Here is a 24787-nt window from a genome sequence, read left to right on the forward strand (position 1 = left end):
TGTCCTTTTGACTATGAAAAACACATATAAAGTTCCTAAACAATGTCAAAATGAAAATTTAATTCTCAAAACAATTTAAAAAGTACATAAGTGTCATTTTGATTTTGAAAAACACATAAAAATTTCCTAAAAATTGTCTAAATTACACTTTAACTCTCAAAACCACCTAAAAAGTGTCTATACGCCATTTTGACTCTCAAAATCATATAAAAAAAATTTAAAATATCTTCAATAAGCCACTTTTGAATTGAGTTGTTCCTTCTCCAAAAAACTCAATTGAAGCAAAGCACGATATTTCACCCTCAAACAGATAGGTAGACTGCAATTGTGATGGAAGTACAAGTGCTTAGAGACCTACCCACATTGTTTCTATAGTGAAAAACCAAAGTCATGGAGTAAATGTGATACATCTAAATGAAATAAAGCTTGTCGTGAATTTGATGAGCACAACGACGTGCAATGAGAATATGGATATGGAGAAAATATAATATAATAATAATATATAATAAAATAAATAAATATTATGATAAATATAAAATAATATATAAATAAATAACAAAAGTAAATAAAATAACAAAATATGAATTCCTCCGCTTTCTCCAATCTTTTTGGATTGATCACCAATATGTGTGTCTTTCAAAACCCACCAAATGTCACTATTTATAGGCAATTTGGCAAGTAGGAAGTGGATGGACACTAATGTGTATTCTTAAGACACATGGATGACACATGGGGTAATGGATAAGTGACACATGACCAATAGACACTAATAATGAGCATTTACATTACACCTAACTTAACATATTTATAATACTCTCCTTTAGATGGTCATTATATATGAAATATGCCCCGTTAAAACCTTACTAAGAAAAAATCCATTGGAAAAAAATTCTAGTCAAGGAAAAAGAGTACATATTTCATATAATATGATACTCTTAAAAAGTATATTTACTCTCCTCATGGAAATATTACTTGAGATCTCTGAGTCGTCGCATTCCAATATTGTACACTAGTTTTTCAAAGATTGTGGTAGGTAATGCCTTTGTAAATAAGTTTGTCAGGTTATCTTTCGAACAAGTTTATTGTACAGTGATGTCGCCATTTTCTTCAAGTTCATGAGTGTAGAAAAGTTTCTGTGAAATATGTTTTATTCTATCTCCTTTAGTATATCCTCCTTTGATTTGGGATATGCATGTTGTGTTGTCTTCGTATAATATCATTGGAAGATTTTTACTAGAAGAAAAACTACTTGTTCCACGAATGTGTTGAGTCATCGATCTTAGCCATACACAATCTCAACTAGACTCATGAATTGCAAGAATTTCAACATGATTTGAGGAAGTGACTGTTATGGTCTGTTTCACCGATTGCCATGATATAGTAGTTCCTCCACATGTGAACAGATAACTTGTTTGAGATCTAGTTTTGTGTGGATCAAATAAATATCCAGAATCTGCATAATCAACTAGATCAAAATTTGATTTATTTGAATAGAACAAACTCATATCGATCATTCCTCGGAGATAACATAGTATATGCTTAAGTTTGTTCTAATGTCTTTTTGTTGGAGAATAACTATATCTTGCTAATAAATTTACTAAAAATGTAATATCTGATCTTGTACTATTAGAAAGATATATAAACATGTTGTGACTACATCCATAAGTGAACAAACTAGTGAACGAACTTCCATTGTCATCTTGAGGTTGAAATATATCTTTCTTAACATCTAGTGAATGAACTATATCTTTCTTAACATCTATTGAAAGAACTTCCATTAAAATGTTCCATGGATGTATTTTATCTATATAAAATCTTTTCAAACTTTTCTTGTATAAATTAACTAATGAACAAATATCTCATCTACTAAATGTTCAATTTGCAAACCAAGGAGAAACTTTGTTTCTCCGAGATCTTTTATCTCAAATTATTTCTTAAGATATTTTGTTGCCTTTGAAAGTTCTTCAGGAGTCCCGATTATATTTAAGTCATCAACATATACAGTTAAGCAAATCCTGACTGTGATTTCTTTATAAAAACACATGGACATATTGAATTGTTTTGATATCCTTCTTTCAACAAATATCCACTCAAATAATTATACCACATTCATCCTGATTGTTTCAATCCACATAACGATCTCTGTAACTTTATTGAATATAATTTTCGGGAATTTGATTTATATATTTCAGGTATCTTAAATCCTTTTGGGATTCTCATATAAATATCATCATCAAGAGACTCGTAGAAATATGTTGTGACTACATTCATAAGATGCATATCCAGACTTTTATACACAGTCAGACCAATTAAATATCTTAGTCTAATTGTATCCACCACCAAAGAATACGTCTCATCATAATCAATACCAGGTTTTTGTGAAAAGCATTATGCAACTAGTCTTGCTTTATATCTTATAACTGAAGGACTGTGAGGTCCAATGCGGAAGTGGGTCGGTCCCAATTTTCAAATTTCACAAAAGATTAAAATATAGAGAAAAACAATTATGTATATCACATAAATTTACACCATGCTTTTAGAATAAACAGAAAGATTAAGGTCTAGATTACTTACCCTTGAAGCCAAATAAGTTTTCACGAAACCCTCTCCAACCAGTCACGAACACTTCGTATAGAAACAAACCCAATCTGGACACAACCACAAATGAGCCCTCTGTATTTTTCGTAGGGGTTGAGAATTAACAGAAGTTGTGGGATCTGTTAATTTTTGGGAGAGGGAGAAAATTTTTCTGAAAGAGAAATTTCTATATTGTTTTTGGAAACTGTGTCAGAAACTAAGAAAAATAAAAAGATCTGTAACTTTCTCTCATTCCACAGGTCTGATTAGAGAGAAAAATAGGGGAGGGAGTTATAATTCCCTCCTTAATTCAAAAGTTAAATTTAAATTAAAAAATTGATATATATATATATTATATATATATATATATTAAATGATAGCTAACTTATTATACAGTATATATTAAACCATATGTTATATTGAATATAACACATAACCTATAGTTTATATTTGTATCAAATACAATACAATCTTAGTTTGAATTCTCTCAATCATTTATGGTATTCAATATAAATCACATTATACTAAATTTAGTATATATGAATCTAATTCATAAAATTAATATTAAATTAATTATATATGATATAATTAATTTAAATTAATTATATGTAATACAATTATTATAATGTATCACATACATTACATTAATTGTATCACTATAACTAATTTAAATTAATTATATCATATATAATTAATCTCTCAATTAATTTGAACAATTCAAATTAATCCAAAATTAATTCTTAATAATCCCTTTTGAGCTACAGATGAGACCTTATGGACCTGTAATTGAAACTCCAATAGTACTTGAATAATTAATTAAACTCTTTTAATTAAATTATCCAACGTCCATTAACTTTCAGTCACTCCACTAAAGACCTACAGCTGCACTCTTTGCACTACATATATATTTCTGTGCCCATTGGATATAACCAGTCAACAGTGCGATGACCCTTCAAAAATTGCTCGTAAGTACAACTGAGCCAAAATTATCATTTCCCCTGTAGTTACATCTAAGTACTACTGATCCCCCTAATGAATAATAAGTCATAGTCCAACTATGACCAAACCTCTCTCGGGCCAAGAGAAGTATGGTGTCAGATTGTTCAAGCCCCGAAATCAGCTCTTAAAGAACCAATCTATCTACTTACCCCACAATTAGGGAAGGAAAGAAATTCATCTTGTGTAGTTGTGTTCCCAACTCCCAATCAGACAAATCTCCAAAATGGTAGGCTTATTAAGTCGACGATATGGGCACTCTCACCCATACAAATCAAAGGACCGCCTTCATAGGCAGGAGTCCACAACTCACTCAGGATTCAGGTCATGTCATCTACGGTCATCCTGGTGAAATGTAAGTCTTTATTATTAACGATATTATATAACAAAACTATTAATTTTGTGGTCTGGTCTTACATAAACCCCTTTGTATAGAACAACTCAGCTCACATGTCTATACATGAATAATCAGGATCAAATCATTTATAGCACTTTATAACAATTCTAACATCTACAAAGTAGGTTGTATTCGTAGTGTCACAAGGATAAGGTACCTAATCTTATCCATCTACTACAGACCATTTAGGTTATCACATAAACATGATCCACCTGTAGGTCTCTACGTACATGTTTAAGCTACATTAGATAACCTTGGATGTTAGTTTATTGGTTTTATGGGTTAATGCTACTAAATGTCAAATAAAATACCTCAGATTTTATTAAATAAATAAATCGTTTGTACATTACAATTACAAACTACATGATCACGAGATTTAGGGCATCAACCTCAATAGTGATCTCATTATTTTCATTTTTTTTCCTCACAAATACCCATTTGTATCCCACAGGTTTGACAACTTCTCGTGTTCGGACTACTAGTCCAAAAACCTGACATTTTGAAAGTGAGTTTAATTCTGCCTCAATTGCTTCTTTCCACTGAAGCCAATCTTTTCTATGTCGACATTCTTCAACTTCAAAATTCTCATTTTAAGATATAATATTAAAAGCAATAATATATGCAAAAATGTTGTCAATAACTACATGAATTTGGTTCCAACCTTTTCTTGTCATGACATAATTTATTGAATCACATTATTATCTTTATATATTCCACCTTCCTTATTAGTCATGTCATGAATTTCTTCATTGATATTTACATCCTCAACCAAGTCTTCTTGACAATTAATTATTTTCCTTTTTCAATGATTTTTATCTTTGGAACCCACTGATCTACCACGCTTCTGGCGTGTTCCAGACTCATTAGTGACAACTTGCTATGTTGAGATATCAATTTTCGATGGAAGATTTGCAATCGGTATATGTGACTTAGTTACTTTTTTTGAATCTATAAATGCATCTCGTAACTGATTTGCTATATTTTGCAAATAAATTATCATCTAAACTTCAAGTTCACATTGATCTGTACAGAAATGTAAATTAGACAATAACGATACATTCCATGTAATTTCTTTTTCCAACTTCTTAATTCCTCCCCCTAATGTTAAAAAATTTGTCTCATTAAAATGACAATCAGCAAATCATGCAGTAAATACATCACCCATCAGGGGTTCAAGATATTTGATAATTGATGGATAATCATATCTAATACCTAATCTTCTTTGAGGACCCATCTTAGTACGTTGTGGTGGAGAAATTGGAACATATATTGCATATCCAAAAATTCTCAGATGGAAAATATTTGGGTCATGGCCATAAGCTAATTGTAATGGCGAGTACTTATGATGAGATATTGGTCAAATGCGTCCAAGTGACGCTGCATGCAAAATAGCATATCCCCATATAGATGTAGAAAGCTTAGTTCTCATAAGTAATGGTCTAACAATTAACTGCAAATGTTTTATGAATGATTCTGCTAAACCATTTTGTGTATAAACATGAGATACAAGGTATTTGACACTTATCCTAATTGACATACAATAATTATCAAAAGTTTGGGATATAAATTCACCAACATTATCAAGACCAATGGTCTTAATTGTATAATCAGGAAATTGTGCTCTGAACTTAATTATTTGAGCAAGTAATCTTGCAAACGTAATATTTTGACTCTATTAATATCATAAAATATCTAAATGGTCCACTTTGTGGTTTAATATGTCCACATATCTCAATATGAAAATTTTCTAAAAATGTAGGTGATTCAATTCTCACTTTAACTTGTGATGGTTTAATGATTAATTTGCCTTGAGAGTAAGCACCACGTGATAATTCATTAGATTGAAGAATCATCTGGCTCTTTGATAACTTGTATTTGATGACTTGTATTTGATAACTTGTAGATATACAAGTTATTTATACCGTTTTATTTAGATTATGCGGCAAAAAGAAGATAAAAGTTGCATCGACCGTATAGAAATTGGCTTAGAAACGCGAAAATTGTAAAGTGTCGTAAGCACGCCCATTAACCCCATTGCGATGGCAAAATGGAATGTCCAAGTCTTTGTTTTGAATGAAATAGGTCACCGCATACGACAATCGCTCGAGGACAAAAAGAACAATGCATTCGCATTGCATGCGGCGGTCAATCGAGAACGAAAATGATCAACGCATTTGTACCGCATGCAGCAATCGATAAAACGATCAAAGCAATTACACCGCATGCGACGGTCGATCGTAGATGTAAAGAGCGAAACATTCGCAAGGACTTCTAACATTGTACAGCTTTTCTGTTGTAGGATTCTGACAAATTAAATGTGGAGCAGAGCGGACGTTTCCACCAATCCATGGCAGGAAAAATCAGCTTTTCAAAGCGGGACCACTGATGCAGAAGATGCCAAGGTCTATAAATAGCTACATCAAATTCAAAGAAATGAGGCTGGTCTGAAGAGACAACTTAGAGAAAATCCAGTGAGAAAGGTGAGAAAGACGAGACAAGACCGAAAGGTAAGTCTCTGGAGCAAGCAATTCATTCTCATTCCTGAAGAAGAAGCTTTGTGCAAAATATCACTTCTACCTGGAAAATAAGCCTGAGAGGGAAGTTCTCCACTCCATTCCTACCACAAGCCAACAAACAAATCGTCTCCGATCGGGATCCGTGTCAAGACATTGACACTCTTTCCACATTTGTTCTCATTTTCTATTCGTCTACTGTGTTCATCTCTAATCTTTCATTCACTATCTGTAACAAATGCTTATCTTTAGATTTCAATGTCATTATCGTATTCATCATCATATCTCTATTCTTCATCATACATTCATCATCCATTTCTTTCACCATGTGTAACTAATCCCCCAGGATAAAGAGGAAGGATTAAGCAAGTAAGTTAATCTTTGTTGAAGAAATCGGCTAAGTTTAGCTAATGCGTGCTCAACGACATCTTCACCTGTGAGAGCAGAATTGAAGATGTTATTTCGCCTCTCGAAAGAAGGTTGGAAGAATGCGTTAACTAAAACGACAAGTATTTCCAGAGATGGAAACAACCTTGTGTTCACCACGTTCATCCCCGTTTCACCATAGACATATAGGAACGCGATCAGATACGTTTGCACATCTTCACAGCCAGTTCTCACTTTGTATATTTAATTGTTTATTCATTTATTTGTTACCGCATTCTACTTTATTACCGCACTTTATTATCGCACTTTACTTTTCATTGCATTTTACTTTTACCGCACTTTACTTTTCTCAAACCAATTCATTATTATTTTGTTTCCCGGTCGCATATATCATCACTCTGAGAAACTTGCGTTGGAATTATACTTGGTTCCAGCGTAAGAAAACTTGTGACACGCGCACACTACATGAACGCATACTACGAAAGCATCTAAGCATTACCACATGAACCATTTAAACGTAGTATCACATATTATTATTATTACAACGCATACGGCGTCAGCGACATCACCAGCTATTTGACCATACACAAATGATCAACGAATCAATCATTTTAAAATATTCATAATTCTCCATTACAAGTTTTTGGCTCCGTTATCAAGGATCGAACCCAGGTCACCCGCGCCGTTACCAGTGATCGAACCCGGGTCACCCGCGTGATAGGCAGGAATACTCACCACTATACTACAACGACTTGTAATGTAGAAAATTATTCTTAATCGTGTAGTCAAAAACTTCTTAGGTCTTTGACGACGTATGCGCTTTGCAACAATGATAATATGCGATACTACGTTCTAAATGATGTATGCGGTGATGCTTAGATGCCATCGTAGTTGTAGCCAAAGCCTGCCACGCATCGATTGCATTGGGCTCATCAAGGCCTAACCTATAAATCGCACCTTCTTAAGCCCGAAGAGCTCACATTCACCTCTTCGCGAAAAACCCTAAGCAAAAATTCTCTCTATATACCATCATCCTCTTCCGAACTTTCTTCCAAAGAACAAAAATATTTCCAACCTTTTTCACTTAACCAATCCATTGGCCGGACAATCATCCCATTCCTCTTCCCAGCCATCGTCCTCTTCCCATGCCCCTGTTACCACGCGGGAGGCGGCCTTTCTCGCTGCCAGCCGCCGCCCAGCCCAAGCTATCCCCTAGAATCGTCGAAAAACCCTAGTGAAAAACCTCTACAGCTGTAATACCACCTACCCATCGTGAGGGGCCGAGCATGGAGAGTGCCCCTGCCACCAGACCTGAAGTGGCGCTCCGAGTACCTTCAACCGAGAGTGAACTGAAACGAAAAGACGACAAGGAGGTATTCAGGAGTATTCTAAGCCATTTAGAAAGAGACGAGGGGTTGTCGGAGGTCGGAGTAGTGAACCAGCTCCAGCCGTCAAAGGAGAAGTTAGCGGTGGCTTCGCGGAGAATGGCCCTGACCATTTCGGATCCTAAGGAGACTACCCCAACAGAATCCAATGAGAGACCCATAAGGGCTGTTTTGGAGGTTGTGGAGGTGAAGAAGCAGATGGAGAATTCTGAAGAGAATGAGTAAAGAAAAACGGGTGGAAGAAGATGAAGTTGTTTGGCTGGAGAAGGAGAACAAAGAAAAGAAGAGAAGTGAAAGAAAAACGGTGCAGGTAAGAAGAGAAGCACTTGAAGAAAGAGGAAGAAAGGAGGAAACGGGCAGAAAGTTTAGATATCGACGGAGAATCAACCACCGCAAGGATGGAAGAGGGGGTGTCAGCGCAACTACTAGCTTTATCGCCGCATTCTAGATTAGTTGTGTCGGACGACAAAGAAGATCCTGACATCTCCCCTCTAATACGGCGTCGCAAGGAGAATGCGTCACCAGGGTCCACAATTGACCCAACATCTTTTTAACGCATAGAAAAAGAGGAGGAAAGAAAAATAAAATTAGAGGAGAAGGAAGAGAAGATGTCACGGGTGCGCCACATCATCGCATCGGGCGATTTAGCCAGAAAGCTTCACAATGAGAAGGTTCGCCGTGACAATGCAATGACGAAAGAAGAGGAGGGAAGAAGGCTCGAGGATGAGCAGTGGATTGCGCTCGCCTCAGAGCAATTTGAAAAAGAAATGAGAGAAGAAGAAGAGGCGGAGAATAAAGAAAAGAAGGAAAAAGAGAGACGCAGCAAAGCAAGTATTTAGCGCGTTAGAGAGCGGAAAAGAAAAGAAGTGGAAGAGTGGGAAAAGGAAAAAGAAGAGCAACGCAAGGCACGAGAACGCACCCAAAGACAAAAATCCCGCCTTGCATCTGCTCAGGAAAAGGGTAAAGCAAAAGTGGAAAGCAGCAAGCTTGCGTCGACGAGAAGGCCCTCAACAACCAAAAAGGAAAATGATGATCTATGGATGGAAATGGGCTCCTTTCCTACGTCCATGCCACTATCGAATCTCATCATCAGTGTTGTGGTGGAACACAGGTGGGAAGCTTTTTGCCAGTGTCTATCCATCGTGATTCCATCGGCAGTGAGGGCCTTCTACCATGGCCAGCTCCACGATACCGAAGATGCGGTGATTGTCGAAGGGAGGGTAGTGTCGTTCAGCATAGAGGACATCAATCAGCTCTATCAGTTGAAGAATTTCTCTGAAGCACCGAGTAACAAACTGATTAATGATTCTACAAAAGATCATATGGAGGAGGCGCTGAGAGTATTAACGTAACCGGGCACCAAGTGGACGGTGTCCTTAACATGCATAAAAACCCTCGCCTCCAACCGGCTGCTATCAGAAGTGCGCCTTTGGGTCTATTTGGTAAAAAGGCGACTCATCCCAACATCGCATGACAAAACCATTTCAAGGGATCGAGTTATGGCCACATATTACATAGCACGCAGCATTCCGATTAATGTGGGTCAGCTCATTGCGAAGCAAATTCGAGGTTGTGTTGGCCGTGTGAGAGCTCAGTACTTCCTCCCATGGACAATTTCGAGCCTATGCCTATCTGTGGGCGAGGGCATTGACGAAGAGCCGATGCCAGAAGTGCACGGCGTCATCAACACCAAAATCCTGAGAATGCTTCTCAAGGATTCACCGCATTGCCCCGAGCTTCCAACAAAATGGGCCCTCGTTGATTTAAATGCGCCGCAACCACCAAGACCAAAGAAGTAGTGTCGTAATGACAAAAGGAAGGAAATCATCCAAGGAAGTTCACCACAGAAGCAAACTAATCTACCCTTGGACCCTTTACCCTTAGTCATTCGTCCACCAAGCCCAACAAAGGAACCCTTTTCCCCTCTTCCCGAACAATTCACCAAGCTCATCCTTGCCCCCGACTCCAACCCCGCATCTCCAGCAGCGTCCACCCGCCATCCATCTCCACCCCACTTTTCACCGCTAACATCGTCGTATGTTGATGACCCACACGGTTTGGGAGCAAGCCCTTCCGCTCAACCCCAAATCGACGTTGGTGAAATATCGACAACGCAACCCTCCACTGCATCCCTTGCTGCTGCCTTAGAAGATATGCGAGCCTTCTTATTTCAAGAACTATCCTTCTTCCACCATTCATTAACGGAGTTGCGAAAGAGCAACGCAGAGCTGTGACAGGCGATGGTCAATATTCAATGCAACATTTTCACCATTCACCTAAATCAAAGACAGAAGGTTGAACGCAACCATGAGTACTTCAATTTCTTAACTGCCTATTTACATGGTCTCATGGTGCCTTAACATCTGCAGCAGCCTCTGCAATTTAAAGAAGCACCGCAAAGAGCTCCTCCATAACACCCTCCTCACCAAGATCCCCCGCCACAAATCTAAATTTGGGGATGTACCACATTCTCCACAATTTTGCATTCTTTTTGTGGTTATTCATATTTTTTTATAGATAGCTATACTTTGTATTCTTCTGTACAAGCTTATAATTTTGTGTTTGTGATAATTATAATTTTTTGTGTACTTAGTCAATTTTTATACAACTAAGTAATTATTCTTTCCATATGCGTTGGCCTCTTTATTTTTATCATCATTTGTCAATTTATTGCAGTAATTCTTTTATTTTATTTTGCGATATTTATTTGCGCTGCCATGATGAGTATTATGCGTAACCTCAACGAAATTTCTTTATACATTGCAATTTCTACCTAACACTTAGACAATTCATCGCAATAGCTCTACTTTACCTTCTCTATTACAAGACTCTGCTCAAACCTTCTTTTCAAAATTTTAACTAAGTGTTTTGTCTTTTCTGTCCAAAACAATGCAACGAGGACCTTGCGCATCTCTAAATTTGGGGGTGGGGAAGGTCTGAGTAGATGCGGTCATATCAGACAAATGCGTTCATCAAAAAAAAACCTTCGCTGCAGCACAAAGGAAAATCCCAACCTGATAAGAGTTAAGTCGTGAAAGAAATCTACTCGTAGTTGGATATTCGCATGACACCCGTGGGAGCAAGCCAAAACGAAGATAGGTTACCATGATCGACGCAAGAAAAAAAGAGAGAGAGAGAGAAAAAATAAGAATAAAAGAGACAACTCCACTAACCAGCAAAAGTAAAACTTGGCTAAGGATCAAGAATTGAAGTTGAGCTTAGTACACAACTGAAGTTGGATGCTCGCATGACAATCGTGGCAGCAAGCCAAAATGAAGGGTGTAACCATGATCAACGTTCTCTATAGGATGATGCAAACCAGGCCACCGCATAAAAGGCGCACTTCGTTTTTTTTACAAGAATAGGTAAAACATTCTTTTTAAAACAAGAAGAGAACTTTGGGCAGAGGTTTGTCTTAGATAAGAATAAAGTAGAGCATATTGAAGAAATGATCAGAGGATAGAAGGAACTTGTAGGTTTGAGAAATTATGTAGAGGTGGAGCATTCGGAGTAGCCGATCGACGCAAAGTTAGGATAGAAATTAAGCTGAATTGCCTTAATCGAGGATATGCTTGAGGACAAGCATATATCTAAATTTTGGGATGTGCTAAGTTGTAGAAATACAAGTTATTTATACCGTTTTATTTAGATTATGCGGCAAAAAGAAGGTAAAAGCTGCATCAACCGTATAGAAATTGGCTTAGAAACGCAAAAATTGTAAAATGTCGTAAGCACGCCCACTAACCCCATTGCGATGGCAAAATGAAACAGGTCACCACATACGACAATCGCTCGAGGACAAAAAGAACAATGCATTCGCATTGCATGCGGCGGTCAATCGAGAACGAAAATGATCAACGCATTTGTACCGCAGTTGAAAAATCAATAAAACGATCAAAACAATTACACCGCATGCGACGATCGATCGTAGATGTATAAGAGCGACGCATTCGCAAGGACTTCTGACATTGTATAGCTTTTCTATTGTACGATTTTGACAAATTAAATATGGAGCAGAGCAGACGTTTCCACCAATCCATGGCAGGAAAAAATCAGCTTTTCAGAGCGGGACCCACTGATGCAGAAAGATGCCAAGGTCTATAAATAGCTACATCAAATTCAAAGAAATGAAGGTGGTCTGAAGAGACAACTTAGAAAAATCCGGTGAGAAAGACGAAGACAAGACCGAAAGGTAAAGTCTCTGGAGTAAGCAATTCATTCCTATTTCTGTTCGTCGAAGCTAAGTTCAACGCGAAGATAGTAAGCTCTGTGCAAAATATCCAACTTCTACCTGGAAAATAAGCCTGAGAAGGGAAGTTCTCCATTCCAGTTCCTACCAGCCAAGCCCGACAAACAAATCGTTCTCTTGAATTCATTGGGATCGCGTGTCAAGACATTGACACACTTTCCATATTTGTTCTCATTTTCTATTTGCGTCTACTGTAGTTCATCTCTAATCTTTCATTCACTATCTGTAACAAATGCTTATCTTTAGATTTCAATGTCATTATCGTATTCATCATCATATCTCTGTTCTTCATCATACATTCATCATCTATTTCTTTTACCATGTGTAACTAATCCCCCAAGATAAAGGGAAAGGATTAAGCGAATAAGTTAATCTTTGTTGAAGAAATCGGTTGAGTTTAGCTAACGTGTGCTCAACGGTATCTTCACCTGTGAGAGCAGAAATGAAGATGTTATTCCGCCTTTCGAAAGAAGGTTGGAAGAATTTGTTAACTAAAGCGAGAATTATTTCTAGAGATGGAAACAACCTTGTGTTCACCACGTTCATCCCTGTTTCGTCATAGACATATGGGAACCGGTCGATCACTGAAAGGTGTAAGCCAAGGGAAAGCGAAACCTTAGTTGCGTTCTCAACAAGATTGACGAACTTGCGATGTCCTTTCCCTCAACTCATTCTCTTTCTGACTCATTTCACAAGACTTGCCACCGCATTCATCAGATATTGCACATCTTCACAGCCAGTCCTCACTTTGTATATTTAATTGTTTATTCATTTATTTTTTACCACATTCTACTTTATTACTGCACTTTATTTATCACCACAATCTATTATCGCACTTTACTTTTCATCGCATTCTATTCTTTATCGCATTTTACTTTTACCGCACTTTACTTTTCTCAAACCAATTCATTATTATTTTGTTTTCCGGTCGCATATACCACATTAGTATCGTATTAATCACCGCAATCCCCGTGTTCGACCTCAATCACTCTGAAAAATTTGCGTTGGAAATATACTTGGTTCAAGCGTAAGAAAACTTATGACAAGCGCACACTATACGAACGCATATTACGAAAGCATCTAAGCATCACCGCATGCATCATTTAGACGTAGTATCGTATATTACTATTATTACAAAGCGCATACGATGTCAGCAACATCACCAGTTGTTTGACCATACACGAACGATCAACGAATCAAACATTTCAACATATTCATAATTCTCCATTACACTCTTCAATTGATATGTATTTGAATTCTCAATCATTTTTCTCATCATTATAGACCCTGGATGACCTAATCTATGATGTCAAATTGTAAATATGTTTGGATTCATGAACTTCAAGTTTATTGTTACATATGTTTTAATTACTCATATATGAGTATAATATAATCTAGAAGATAAAGTAGATAGCTCTTCCAGTATACGTTTTTCATATGAGACAGTAGATATGATATAAAGATACTTCATATTATTCTTTCTATCAGTTTCAATATGATAACCATTGCAACAAATATCTTTGAAACTAAGTAGATTTCTCTTTAATTGACTAGAGAACATTGTATTGTCAATTGTAAATTTTGTTCCTCTAGGCAAAATAATATTTTCTTTTCAAAACCCTTCAATTAGGTTTATTGACTTTTTCTTCCAGCATTATCAATTTGAAAAAATATTTTCTACTTGTAAGTAGTGTATGTGTAGTTGCACTATCTGTCAGACATAAATCTTCTTTACTCCTTTTTTAGTCACCCAAAAAATGAAAATGATTCAAATTTCTTCATTAAAAGAAAATAATTACAATAAGAAAAATAATACTATGAATATACAAAAGTTAATATTTATTTTTTAAAAAAAAACATGAAGATATATTTTTTAAAAAAAACAACATTAAGTCTGGATATTTATAAAGTAAAAAAAAAACACTTGATGTTCCATCAATTTTGTTGATTTTTTCTTCAAGAGATTCAAAGAAATTCGCCACATCCAAATCAATCATTTTCGCCACATCCAAATTAATCATTTGGGATTGGGTCAAATATATCATTATCCTAGTTTGCAAAATTTGCTTCCATATTTTCATCTTTTTCCTTTAGGGATGCTTGATAAAGATCAACTAAGTGTTTTGACATACGACAGCTACGTGACCAATGCTCAGTCATTCCATATCGGAAGCATTTATTTTTAACACTTTTTGAACTCTTATCTTGTGGAGCTTTTTCTTTGTGATCATCATTTTGTGTGGTTATTTTGAAATTTGAATTATTAGAATGACCACTAGGAAAATTTGTTTCTTTTTCTAGCACTATCACGACTCAACCACGATTATTATTAAAATTCATAGCATTATGCACTTCAAGGAATGGTGTCGTCCCAGTTGGTCGAGATTCATGATTTTTCATTAATAACTCGTTATTTTGTTCGGCCACGATAAGACATGAAATTAGTTTAGAATATCGTTTAAAATCTTTCTCTCAATATTGCTGCTATATGTGTATATTCGAGACATGAGATGTAGAAAATGTCTTCTCTAACATATCAGCATCAATAATTTCCTCTCCATATAACAACATATTTGAATTGATTTTAAATAATGTGAAGTTGTAATTACTTACTGATTTGAAATCTTGTAGTATCAAGTACATCCACTCATAGCTTTAGAAAGAATAACTATTTTTCTATGATCGTACCTCTCTTTCAAATTTTTCCACAAGATACAGAGATCTTTTATTGTAAGATACTCCATTTTCAATCCTTCATGAAGATGATGACGAAGAAAAATCATAGATTTTGCTTTGTCCTAACTGGATGTTGTATTTTCTTCTTTAATAGTCTCTCCAAGATTCATTGCATCCAGGTGGATTTCGACATCGAGTACCATGACAAATAATTATTGTCGTTAATATCAAAAGCGAAAAATTTTAATTTTGTGAGATTTGTCATGGCAGCACTATCATAAAATATTGTATTTATATTAGAAATTTAATAGATATTAAATAAGCAAAATAACATTAAATTTATTAATTATAACGAAGAGGAAAAACCGACATACTTTTAGAACCTACCTTTAGCAGAAAAAACAATAGGAGCTCGTGCTGATAACGTGTTGTAAATTTGAGGAACACAACGACATACAACGAGAACAGGGTTATAGACAAATATAATATAATATTAATATCTAATAACATAAATATAATATAATGTATAAATATATAACATAAATAAATAACAAAAAGTAAATAAAACAACAAAGAATGGATATATTTCTTCACTTTCTCTCATCTTATGTATCTTTCAAAACTCACCAAATGTCACTATTTATAGATAATTTGATAAGTATGAGGTGGATTACATGGGTACTAATAGTGTGTAATATTGAGACACGTGGACAACACATGGAGTAATGGATAAGTGACACATGGCCAATAGACACTAATAATAGATATGTATATTATACCTAATTTAACATATTTATTTATCGAAAATGTTTTATTTTATAAAAGAATACGCCAAAATTTGAGGCCAATTGTGTATTATTTTGAGCCCATGAAATTATAATTTCTAGATTTTAACTTGGAAATTGCGAGGCCCGAGGAAGTTGTTAGACCCCCAACCGTGAATACTAATATTAGATATCGATATGGGATTTTTACATAAAAAATATCTTTAGGTCCTATATTTTAAAAATGTCTTTAAATTTGAATTTTTTCTAGAAAGACTTTTAATATTATTTTTGGACAAATTTATCCTTTTATTATTTTTATTCCCGATTTTTATATATATTTTCCTATTTTCAAGACTTTCTTAATGATGGAGAGAGAAACTGCATTTATTATGAAGAGAGAATGTTTATTTAATATGATTTTTTTTATATTTTCAAATGGGGAGAGAAAATGCATTTATTTATTGTGATTTTTTTCTTTATTTAATTTAATTGGAGAGAGGAAATACATTTATTGAATCTTTTTTCTATTTTTATTGGTTTTACCAGTTTTTTCTGCAGATTCATGGTTATTTAAAATATACCTCAGAACATTTTGTTAGGAATTTGAAAATATTCTAACCAATATATAAAATATACCACAATATATAAATTCAATCATTGACATAAATCACCATATAATGCATTTATTATGGAGAGATAAAATGTATTTATTAAGATTTTTTTCTCTTTTTCGATTGTAGAGATAAAATGCATTTGAAATATTTTTTTCCGTTTTCATTTGGAGAGAGAAAATGACATTTAATATGATTTTATTTTCCATTTCGTTTTTCATGTTGATTTTTGTTATTATGTGAAATATTTTATTGTTTGTTCACTTGTACATGTAATATATTCTGTTGTTTATTTGTACATATTAATTTATTGGATTTTTTTTTAGGAATTAATGGTTATTTTAAATATACCTTAGAACATTTTGACGGATTCATAATTATTTTAAATATACCTTAGAGCATTTTGTTAGGTATTTGAAAATATTCTAAACAATATATGAAATATATACCGTTTATAATTAGAGATTGACTCAATACTTGACATAAATCACAGTATAAACCAATAAATGAATTATACTACAGTACATAAATTTCATTTATACTACAGTATATATATATCATAATACTATAAGTCTAAGTTAAAAAAAAACACTCATTTATATCAAATAAACGAATGCATATACCACAATATATATTAAATTTCCTACAAAAAAAAAAAAAAATTTAAAAAGTATATATATCACAGTATATATAAAAAATAGGAAAAAATAAAGTCCATCTTCATATGGGGTTTATAATACGTAACCCTCCATCTTTATCCATCGATTTGTCCCAAATCGTTCGTGTCACCTCATGTCGAGCCATCATTTTGTCCCACGCTATCATCTACTGCGTCAAAAGGAGAAAAGAGAGGAGGGAAGGAGAAAATAGAGGGAAGAGGAAGAAATGAGTGTGAATTATGAGGAGAGAATATATGAAATATATTATTGGGGGAGAGAGAACATATGCATGGGAGAGAGAAGTAAGCATGGAGGAGAGAGAAATACATATATACATAAATCCCTATCGATATAGATGTAATTTGTAAAAGAATTTGCAGGTAAATTAGCTGAAATTGAATCAATTGTAGTGCAATATTTAACTAAATCTAAGATCCAATTTGATGAAATCAAGAGAGCATAGTGAATCGATGTAACATGAAAATTCTAGAGTCAAATTATGATTTTTCTTTTTCTTTTCTTCACAAAGTGCAATGATGTGAGAACAAATGTTCAAACCTCTAACCAATTGACCAAAATTAATATTATAATGTATTAAACAGCTGAACTATATTTGGATTTGGCATTTTAGTCGAAGCCATTTAGCGCAAATTGTGGCATAAATTTTCATTCAAAGAGTAAATTTAAAGCCAAGAGGAGGAATCATTAACAAAAATCCTTTCAGGGCCATTCCCCATTGAACAGGCTACAAGAACATATATTTACAAAATCTATGCACCACATTGAGAATAAACAACACTGCCATGGAAAAATTGAAACAGCAGTTCTCCACAATGAGCAGGAAGTCTGAAGAAATTAACACCCCTTCCTTCTCCCACCAATCACCATTACAAAGTCCCCAAAAAGATCACACCACCACATACTTTCAACGTTACCTAAAATCCTCCAGCTTCACCCTCTCTCTAAATAGGATGCCAAACCAAAAAAAAAAGGTGGGGTAGAGATGGCGGGGGATTCTACCAACTCGCCGGGAGATTCCTAGTTACCTTGCTTTGAAAGACTCTCATCGTCCCTCATGTAGATCTTCAGAGAAAATTGCTGTTCGAGATACATTGTCATTGTCAAAAGCACTTAAACCAGAGTAAGGACCAGAAGAGAACATTGAAGAGGATCCATCGGACTCAAAAGTTGTGGACGACTGTCTAAGATTGGTTCGGTTATTGGAGGATGGTACCATGGAGTCTTGGTATTCTGTTACACGCTGCACCATTTTAAGAGACTGTACAACTTCACCCATAGTTGGACGTTGGCCAGCCTCCGGAGCAACACAGGCTGCAGCAATGGTACATACCCGCACAAAATCTTCCTTCGGATACTTTCCTCCAAGTCGTGGATCAGCAAGTTCTTCTAACCGATCCTTGTCTCTCAAAATTGGCCTCGCCTGAAACGAATAAAACCCACGCATCTAAGCTTACACCAGAATACATATATTTATAAATATACACCAACCTTGCAAAGATTAAACCAGAAAGACACAGCAGGTAGCACATTTATCAATATCAAACGATGAGAAGAATGGGAATTGCTCGATGAAAACGCACCCATGTGACCAGGTTCTCCTGTCCCGATGGTTGTGACATATCTACAGGTTTCCTTCCGGTGAGCAACTCGAGAAGTACAACTCCATAGCTATAAACATCACTTTTAACAAGTAGATGGCCAGTCATTGCATACTCAGGGGCGACATATCTGCAAGGGAATTGTATTCCATCAAATCCCAAAATTCAATATATAAGAATAGACTACTTTGAGAAGGGGAATGAGACGAACCCAAATGTGCCCATCACACGAGTAGAAAGGTAATTGGCTCTGCCTTCCGGAGCTTGTTTAGCAAGACCAAAGTCGGCAACTTTGGCATGGAAATTGTTCTCTAGCAATATATTTGAGGCCTTAAAGTCTCTGTGTATGACACAAGGTTGTGAATCTTCGTGAAGGTAAGCAAGCCCTCGGGCAGCATCCAGTGCAATTTTCATCCTGGTGTCCCAATCCAAAGGACAATTAACACCCAAAGGACCTGGGAAAAGAATTAGCTTGTCAATATATTGTTCTAAAAATCTTTAAGCTCAATGTAAATTGCCTTCATTTAAAGGTTCTCAAAATACTAGTCCACTCAGTAAAAGGAGGTAAATGGATACCATGGAGCCAGGCCTCCAAGCTTCCATTTGGAACAAGTTCATAGCATAACAGGTTTTGTGAAGAGTCACGATTGCTGTAGTAGCCAACAAGTTTAACGAGATTTCGATGATGCAACCGGCTAAGCATCTCCACCTCAACCAAAAACTCCTTGTCGCCTTGTTGCCCTCCACTTGTAAGCCTCTTGATTGCAACAGCTGTGCCGTCACTTAAGACACCCTTAAAAACCTTGCCAAACCCGCCCTCCCCAAGAATGCTGGCTGCTTCGAAGTTATTAGTTGCTTCTTTAAGCTCTTCATAAGTTAGAAATCTCATACTTGATGGATGAGGGAAAGATCCTGCCACAGGCACTTTGTCCTCAACCCTTGGTTTTTCTGAGATGTTAGAAGAATGGGTAAACATAGGGTTGACATAGAAGAAGAAATGATATAAAATTATGTGGAGATTGTAGAAACAATGATATCGGCAGTATCTACTCACACTGTATAGATTTCAAAACCATGTATTAGTTTTTTGAGGATAGAGGAGTAAAAATCTTATCTGATGTTGTCAAAACCACAGCTTAACTCATTTAAGCTTACGTTGTGTGACCAGTGCTTCATAGGCACTTAAATTTTCTCTTGTATTTGGCAATTCCTATTGACCTTATAGACAAAAAATCTAATGGATAATATGTTCCATACTCCATCACAAAAAAGAGTAGCTTTAATTGTCCGTAGGTTCAAGTTGGTGGCGGAGATATTTTTCAAAAGCTAGGTATAAACTTTACAGAAAGGAAAGAAATTAAGGGCACGATCATTCATAATTTTACACACGTACCAGTTATTAATGGAGGTGCTTCAGTCTTCCCACGATGAGATGTGCATAAGCAAATTATCAACACAAATAGAATGGCAATGAACAAAAAACCAGCGCCAACACCAAGAATAAGTGTCATATTAGAACGGTGTGCTTTACTAGGAGAACTCAGTGATGTTGAAGCTGGAAAATGATATTCAGGAGCTGCTGCAGGTGATGCAGAAGCTATAGGAGCTGTAGAACAAATGAAAATATAGTAACACAATAACTTGAAACCTACTGTAAATACTCAAGTCAGCTACAGGCTTAAAAGAATACACAACAACATTCATATCCTCAAAAGCAACACAACTGCAAGCAGAGGGTACCATAATTCCTCAATTATCCATGCATTATTCTTTTTTTTATAAGTATTCATACGTTACTGTTTACTAATTTATAGTCTGTGTACAAAATTTATAAATATTCATACATTACTAAGTTATAGTCTTAGTGTACTACAATAGCATTCAGAGCTGTTTTTTTTTTTTTTTAAAGCTTGAATTTGAATTAAGAACTGTTGACGGAATTTAACTTTGTACAGAATAAGCTGTCAGGACCAAAAGATTGAGTAAAAATATCAACTTCCACTGGCGTGCATTCAAAGATACATACTATGGAACACAACAAATACACATCTAGGTAGTCTCCCAAAAACAAAGTGCATAGTACTAATTCTCAAATCTACAATATAGTTCACTGCAAATCAAATTCTAAACAAGACATAAGTTATCGAAAAACGTGTTCTATACAACCTATAGCTACAATACTAATGTCATTAGCAGCGTGCACAGTTGAATAATTGTTTGAAATATTGGATGTACCTTGAGAAGGAGGTGGAGGCTTAAACCAGGTAATATTGAGAAGATTGTAATCACCAACTAGTGTAGGGTCCAGACGAACTTTATGCAATGTAAGTGAAGAGTTTATTGCAGATGCATCAACTGCAGAAAAGCTGATCCCAGCATGGGGAGTAATGTCCATTGAGATATTTAACCTCGATAAACTAAGTACATAAAAGTTTATCAGCTCAATCTGAGAGACTCGTAAACCAAGTTCAGAAGCTAACTCTTCAAGAAAAAGTTTCCAGTTAGGATTCTGTGATACGTTCAAGAGGAGGAGATCAATTTTTATGGGATAGACACAATGGCAGTCATCATCACTTCCTCGTTTTAGCACCATGTCAGGTTTGCAACAGTCTGCTAATTGATTAACAACAAAACCAGGAGCAGCCCTCAAATAAGTGTACTTGTCAACAAATAAAATTAACCAAAGTAGCACACTTTTAATTCAAAGACGACTGCAAGAAAGAAATATCCGGAGAAAAAGGAAGAAATAAAATCAGTATACGACTTACCTGCTGCAATAGGGGAAAGCGGTGGTTGAGGTAAGCCAGAGGGAATAGCACCAGCACTGGACTGTATGGGAGCGATGTTTTCAAGCCTACCATCAGGAGGAGCTGATCCACTCTTCATCAGTGGTTTGGAAAAATTTGAACTTGTGGGTGGGTGACCAGAAGTGATAAGGTGCCCATAGTAAGGAGGAGATGAGGGTGCTAGTCCAGCTTCTGGCGCACTCTGTGGTGACATATATTTTCGGTTATGGTGTTGGTGAAGAGGCAATTTCGCAGGTAGAGGCATATCGCGACTAGCAGGTGCAACCAAAGGTGCCGGTGGTACGCCGGGGACATCGGCATTGGTTACGGAAATCACAAACCACAATAAAATCAACTGTTTAGGAAACCGGTAAGAGACCTGTTCCAATATACCTGCATTGTAACCTCCAAATCAAGGTTTCGTACACTGAAAAAATGTATTGGCATAAATAATACAGTATGTCCTTCTAAGTATGCCACCTTAGTCTTCTAAAGGGGCTTGGGAAAGTTACTAAAGGAAGTTATGTATAGCAGCTATCTGACCATGCATTCTAAAATTCCCTTTGATCCCACAAAGGCATGTTTCATATAGCTCACAGATTCATTACCAGTAGGGGCAGAGCAAAAGGAGTCCTCCTTTTGGATCGTCTTAAATTAAATTTCAAAACTTATATAAAAGGGATAGGTTTCAAATTTCTATCTCTAATATTTTTACGAAATTATCAACATTATGGAAATAATACAAATATTTAAAATCGTTTGCCCTTTCCCATGAATTCTTGTTTGCTGCACCCCTAAATTCCAGGAAAGGTTTCAGTACCAGAATCCACACATCCATTATTTCTAGAGAACACTCGGCAATTAATGTTCATAGAGTCTTTGCCACTTGAATAGGATAAGATAAACAACACAACAATTTGCCATCCTCATACCACAATGGCTCACTTGAAAATTACAGAAATGGACCAAAGTCGAACAAAGGTCAAGTAAAGAAGGTGTCGGCAAGCTTGATATCACAACAATAACTCAAGAAAATGCGAAAGCCAGCCTGATCCTCAATCAAGCACAGCAACTCAATAAAGGTGAATGAATTCCGCATCACTAATTTCCTGATTTCCAACTAAAGCATTTCATTTCATCAAAATCCCACCGACGTTTTTTTCCATAGCTTAACAAATCACATAAGATTCAAAATCCTCAATCTCCTTTTCACCTCTACCAAATCCCAATCTTCACATTAACAGCAATCAAATGTCACAACGAAAAACCACTCAAACCCCATCAAACCCAGATAGAAAACGCAGAGAGAAAGCTAAAATAAACATACCTGCGGTAACGGAAGCCGCAGGTACCGACATCACCGACGCGTCAGATCTGTTAGATTTGGATCAAAACGCCGAAGAAACCATTCCCGAAATGAGCGTAGGTAAGAAGCAGAAGCAGAGACGATGCAAAAGCGAAGTGCAAATTGTTGGTTCCAACAAAGAACAATGACCAAAGCGGAGTAGTAACATCACCGAAAAGGGAAAGGAAACGAAACGAAACGAAACGAAACCCAGAAAAGCTGAAGCTATGAGTGAATGAAATAATGAATGAATCAGAGAATGAAATCGAAAAAGACGAAAAGGGTGTTGTGGGAAGTTCTTCTTCTTCTTGCTCTTCTACCCTGACAAAGTGACTGAGACTGAAGAGTACTCGGGGGAAGCTTTTTTCTCTTGAAATTTGGATTTTTTGGGGGTTTTTTACAGAGAACAAAATTGATGGGTTTGATGATTTGGAGTTTTTTTTTTCATTTTCGGAAGGATGCGTGAGAAAGCAGAGAAGTAGAGAGAGACAGAAGAGGGATTTTGATGGACTGCCATTTGCATCTAATTTTCTAACGTGCGCAGTTAACGGAAAAGAACAAATTAACGGTAAAAATGAATGTCTGCGTCATCTCTACTACTCTACTGTGCTTGTTCATTTCTTTAACATTAAATATCCTATTTTATTACTCCTCCATTTTCCATTTTATTTTGGGGGAAAATATTTTTAAAAGAAAAAAATTACAAGTTTAGTTCTCCACTTGTAAATTTAAAGAGATTTAACTTTTTAATTTTGAAGTTTGGAAGAATATGTGTTTGATTCTTGAATTTTAAAAATATACATTCTTAATCTCCAAATTTATAAAAATAGATTTATTTAATTATTGAGTTTTCAAAATATATTTTTTTTAATTTTTAAGTTTATAAAAATAGGTTTAAAAATCATTGAATTATTTTTTGTTTGATTGTTTAAAAATAATTATATGATATTTAAAATTAGGGAAGAAATAGTTCTAGAGAGGATGTGATTTTTAAAATTATCCTTTTAATTTAAAAAGTAATATAATTATTCAGAATAATAGTTTAAAATTATATGAAATACTTTTTAAACGTGTTTTTAAAAACTCAGTAACTAAAAATGTACCTTTTCAAAACTCATAGACCAAATGGGTATCCTTATAAGCCTGGACTAAAAAAGTACATTTTTAAAACTCATAGACCAAACACAATTCTTCAAAACTTAAAGATCGAGAAGATAATTTTCCCTAAATTTAAGCTTCAAATATTGCATCTAATATGTCAAGTTTCAATTTTGAATCTAGTACATCCATGATAAATTCAAAACTTTTTAGAGTTAATTGATCCAATAGATATAAATTTAAATTTTATGACTAATCAACAAAGTTATGCATAGGATAGACGTAATAACCAAATGTTGAATGTATATGGATTTCATTTTAGTTCAATACAACATATGGAGGTCGGTAGACTAAATCTTTTGACATCTAAGTCAATAGCATATACATGTTAACTAGTTGAATTAAGCTCATATTTACAACAGACTCGTTTTTATTATATTATCACATCTCAAAATTTTAAAACTGAGCAATTATGTAAGTATACTTCAAAAAAGAGATTGTTTCTTCGTGTTTACAAAATTATAGGACTTCGTTGATGGTTAGGTATAATCAAAACAATTTTTGTAATTTCTTCCAAAAAAATAAAATAAAATAAAATAAAACCATTTGTTAAGTGTTATAGTTCCAACAATATTGGATTTCATTGTAAATCTTAAACTGTGCCAATGTTTTTTTTTTTTCGTTCATTGTAATCACTGCATTTTTAACTCCCACAAAAGAAG

General features: G+C 35.2%; 1 protein-coding gene across 2 annotated transcripts; it reads right to left on the reverse strand.

The window, feature by feature from the left end:
- Window positions 1-17895: 17895 nt before the first annotated feature.
- Window positions 17896-23448, reverse strand: LOC120091051 (proline-rich receptor-like protein kinase PERK3). Of its 2 annotated transcripts, none has more exons than XM_039048855.1 (8): window positions 22950-23448; window positions 21605-22015; window positions 21072-21446; window positions 20230-20442; window positions 19413-19784; window positions 19048-19291; window positions 18819-18966; window positions 17896-18658 (listed from the first exon to the last, which is right to left on the reverse strand). In XM_039048855.1, the coding sequence occupies exons 1-8, from the start codon at window positions 22978-22980 to the stop codon at window positions 18281-18283; spliced, it is 2172 nt and encodes a 723-aa protein (XP_038904783.1). In that variant the 5' UTR covers window positions 22981-23448; the 3' UTR covers window positions 17896-18280. The 2 variants fall into 2 exon arrangements, with proteins under 2 accessions (XP_038904783.1, XP_038904782.1); XM_039048854.1 differs by having other exon boundaries at window positions 21072-21449.
- Between the last annotated feature and the right edge of the window lie 1339 nt (window positions 23449-24787).

Source organism: Benincasa hispida, chromosome 11, assembly GCF_009727055.1.
Source record: "Benincasa hispida cultivar B227 chromosome 11, ASM972705v1, whole genome shotgun sequence".
NCBI classification, from domain to species: domain Eukaryota; kingdom Viridiplantae; phylum Streptophyta; class Magnoliopsida; order Cucurbitales; family Cucurbitaceae; genus Benincasa; species Benincasa hispida.

Excerpts from the sequence above, each read along its gene's own strand:
- LOC120091051 (XM_039048854.1), bottom strand. The coding sequence starts at position 22,980 with ATGTCGGTACCTGCGGCTTCCGTTACCGCAG. Across the intron at positions 19,292-19,412 it reads CTTGGAGGCCTGGCTCCATG|GTCCTTTGGGTGTTAATTGT; the intron begins GTATCCATTTAC and ends TTCTTTTCCCAG. Across the intron at positions 18,967-19,047 it reads CGTGTGATGGGCACATTTGG|ATATGTCGCCCCTGAGTATG; the intron begins GTTCGTCTCATT and ends ATTCCCTTGCAG.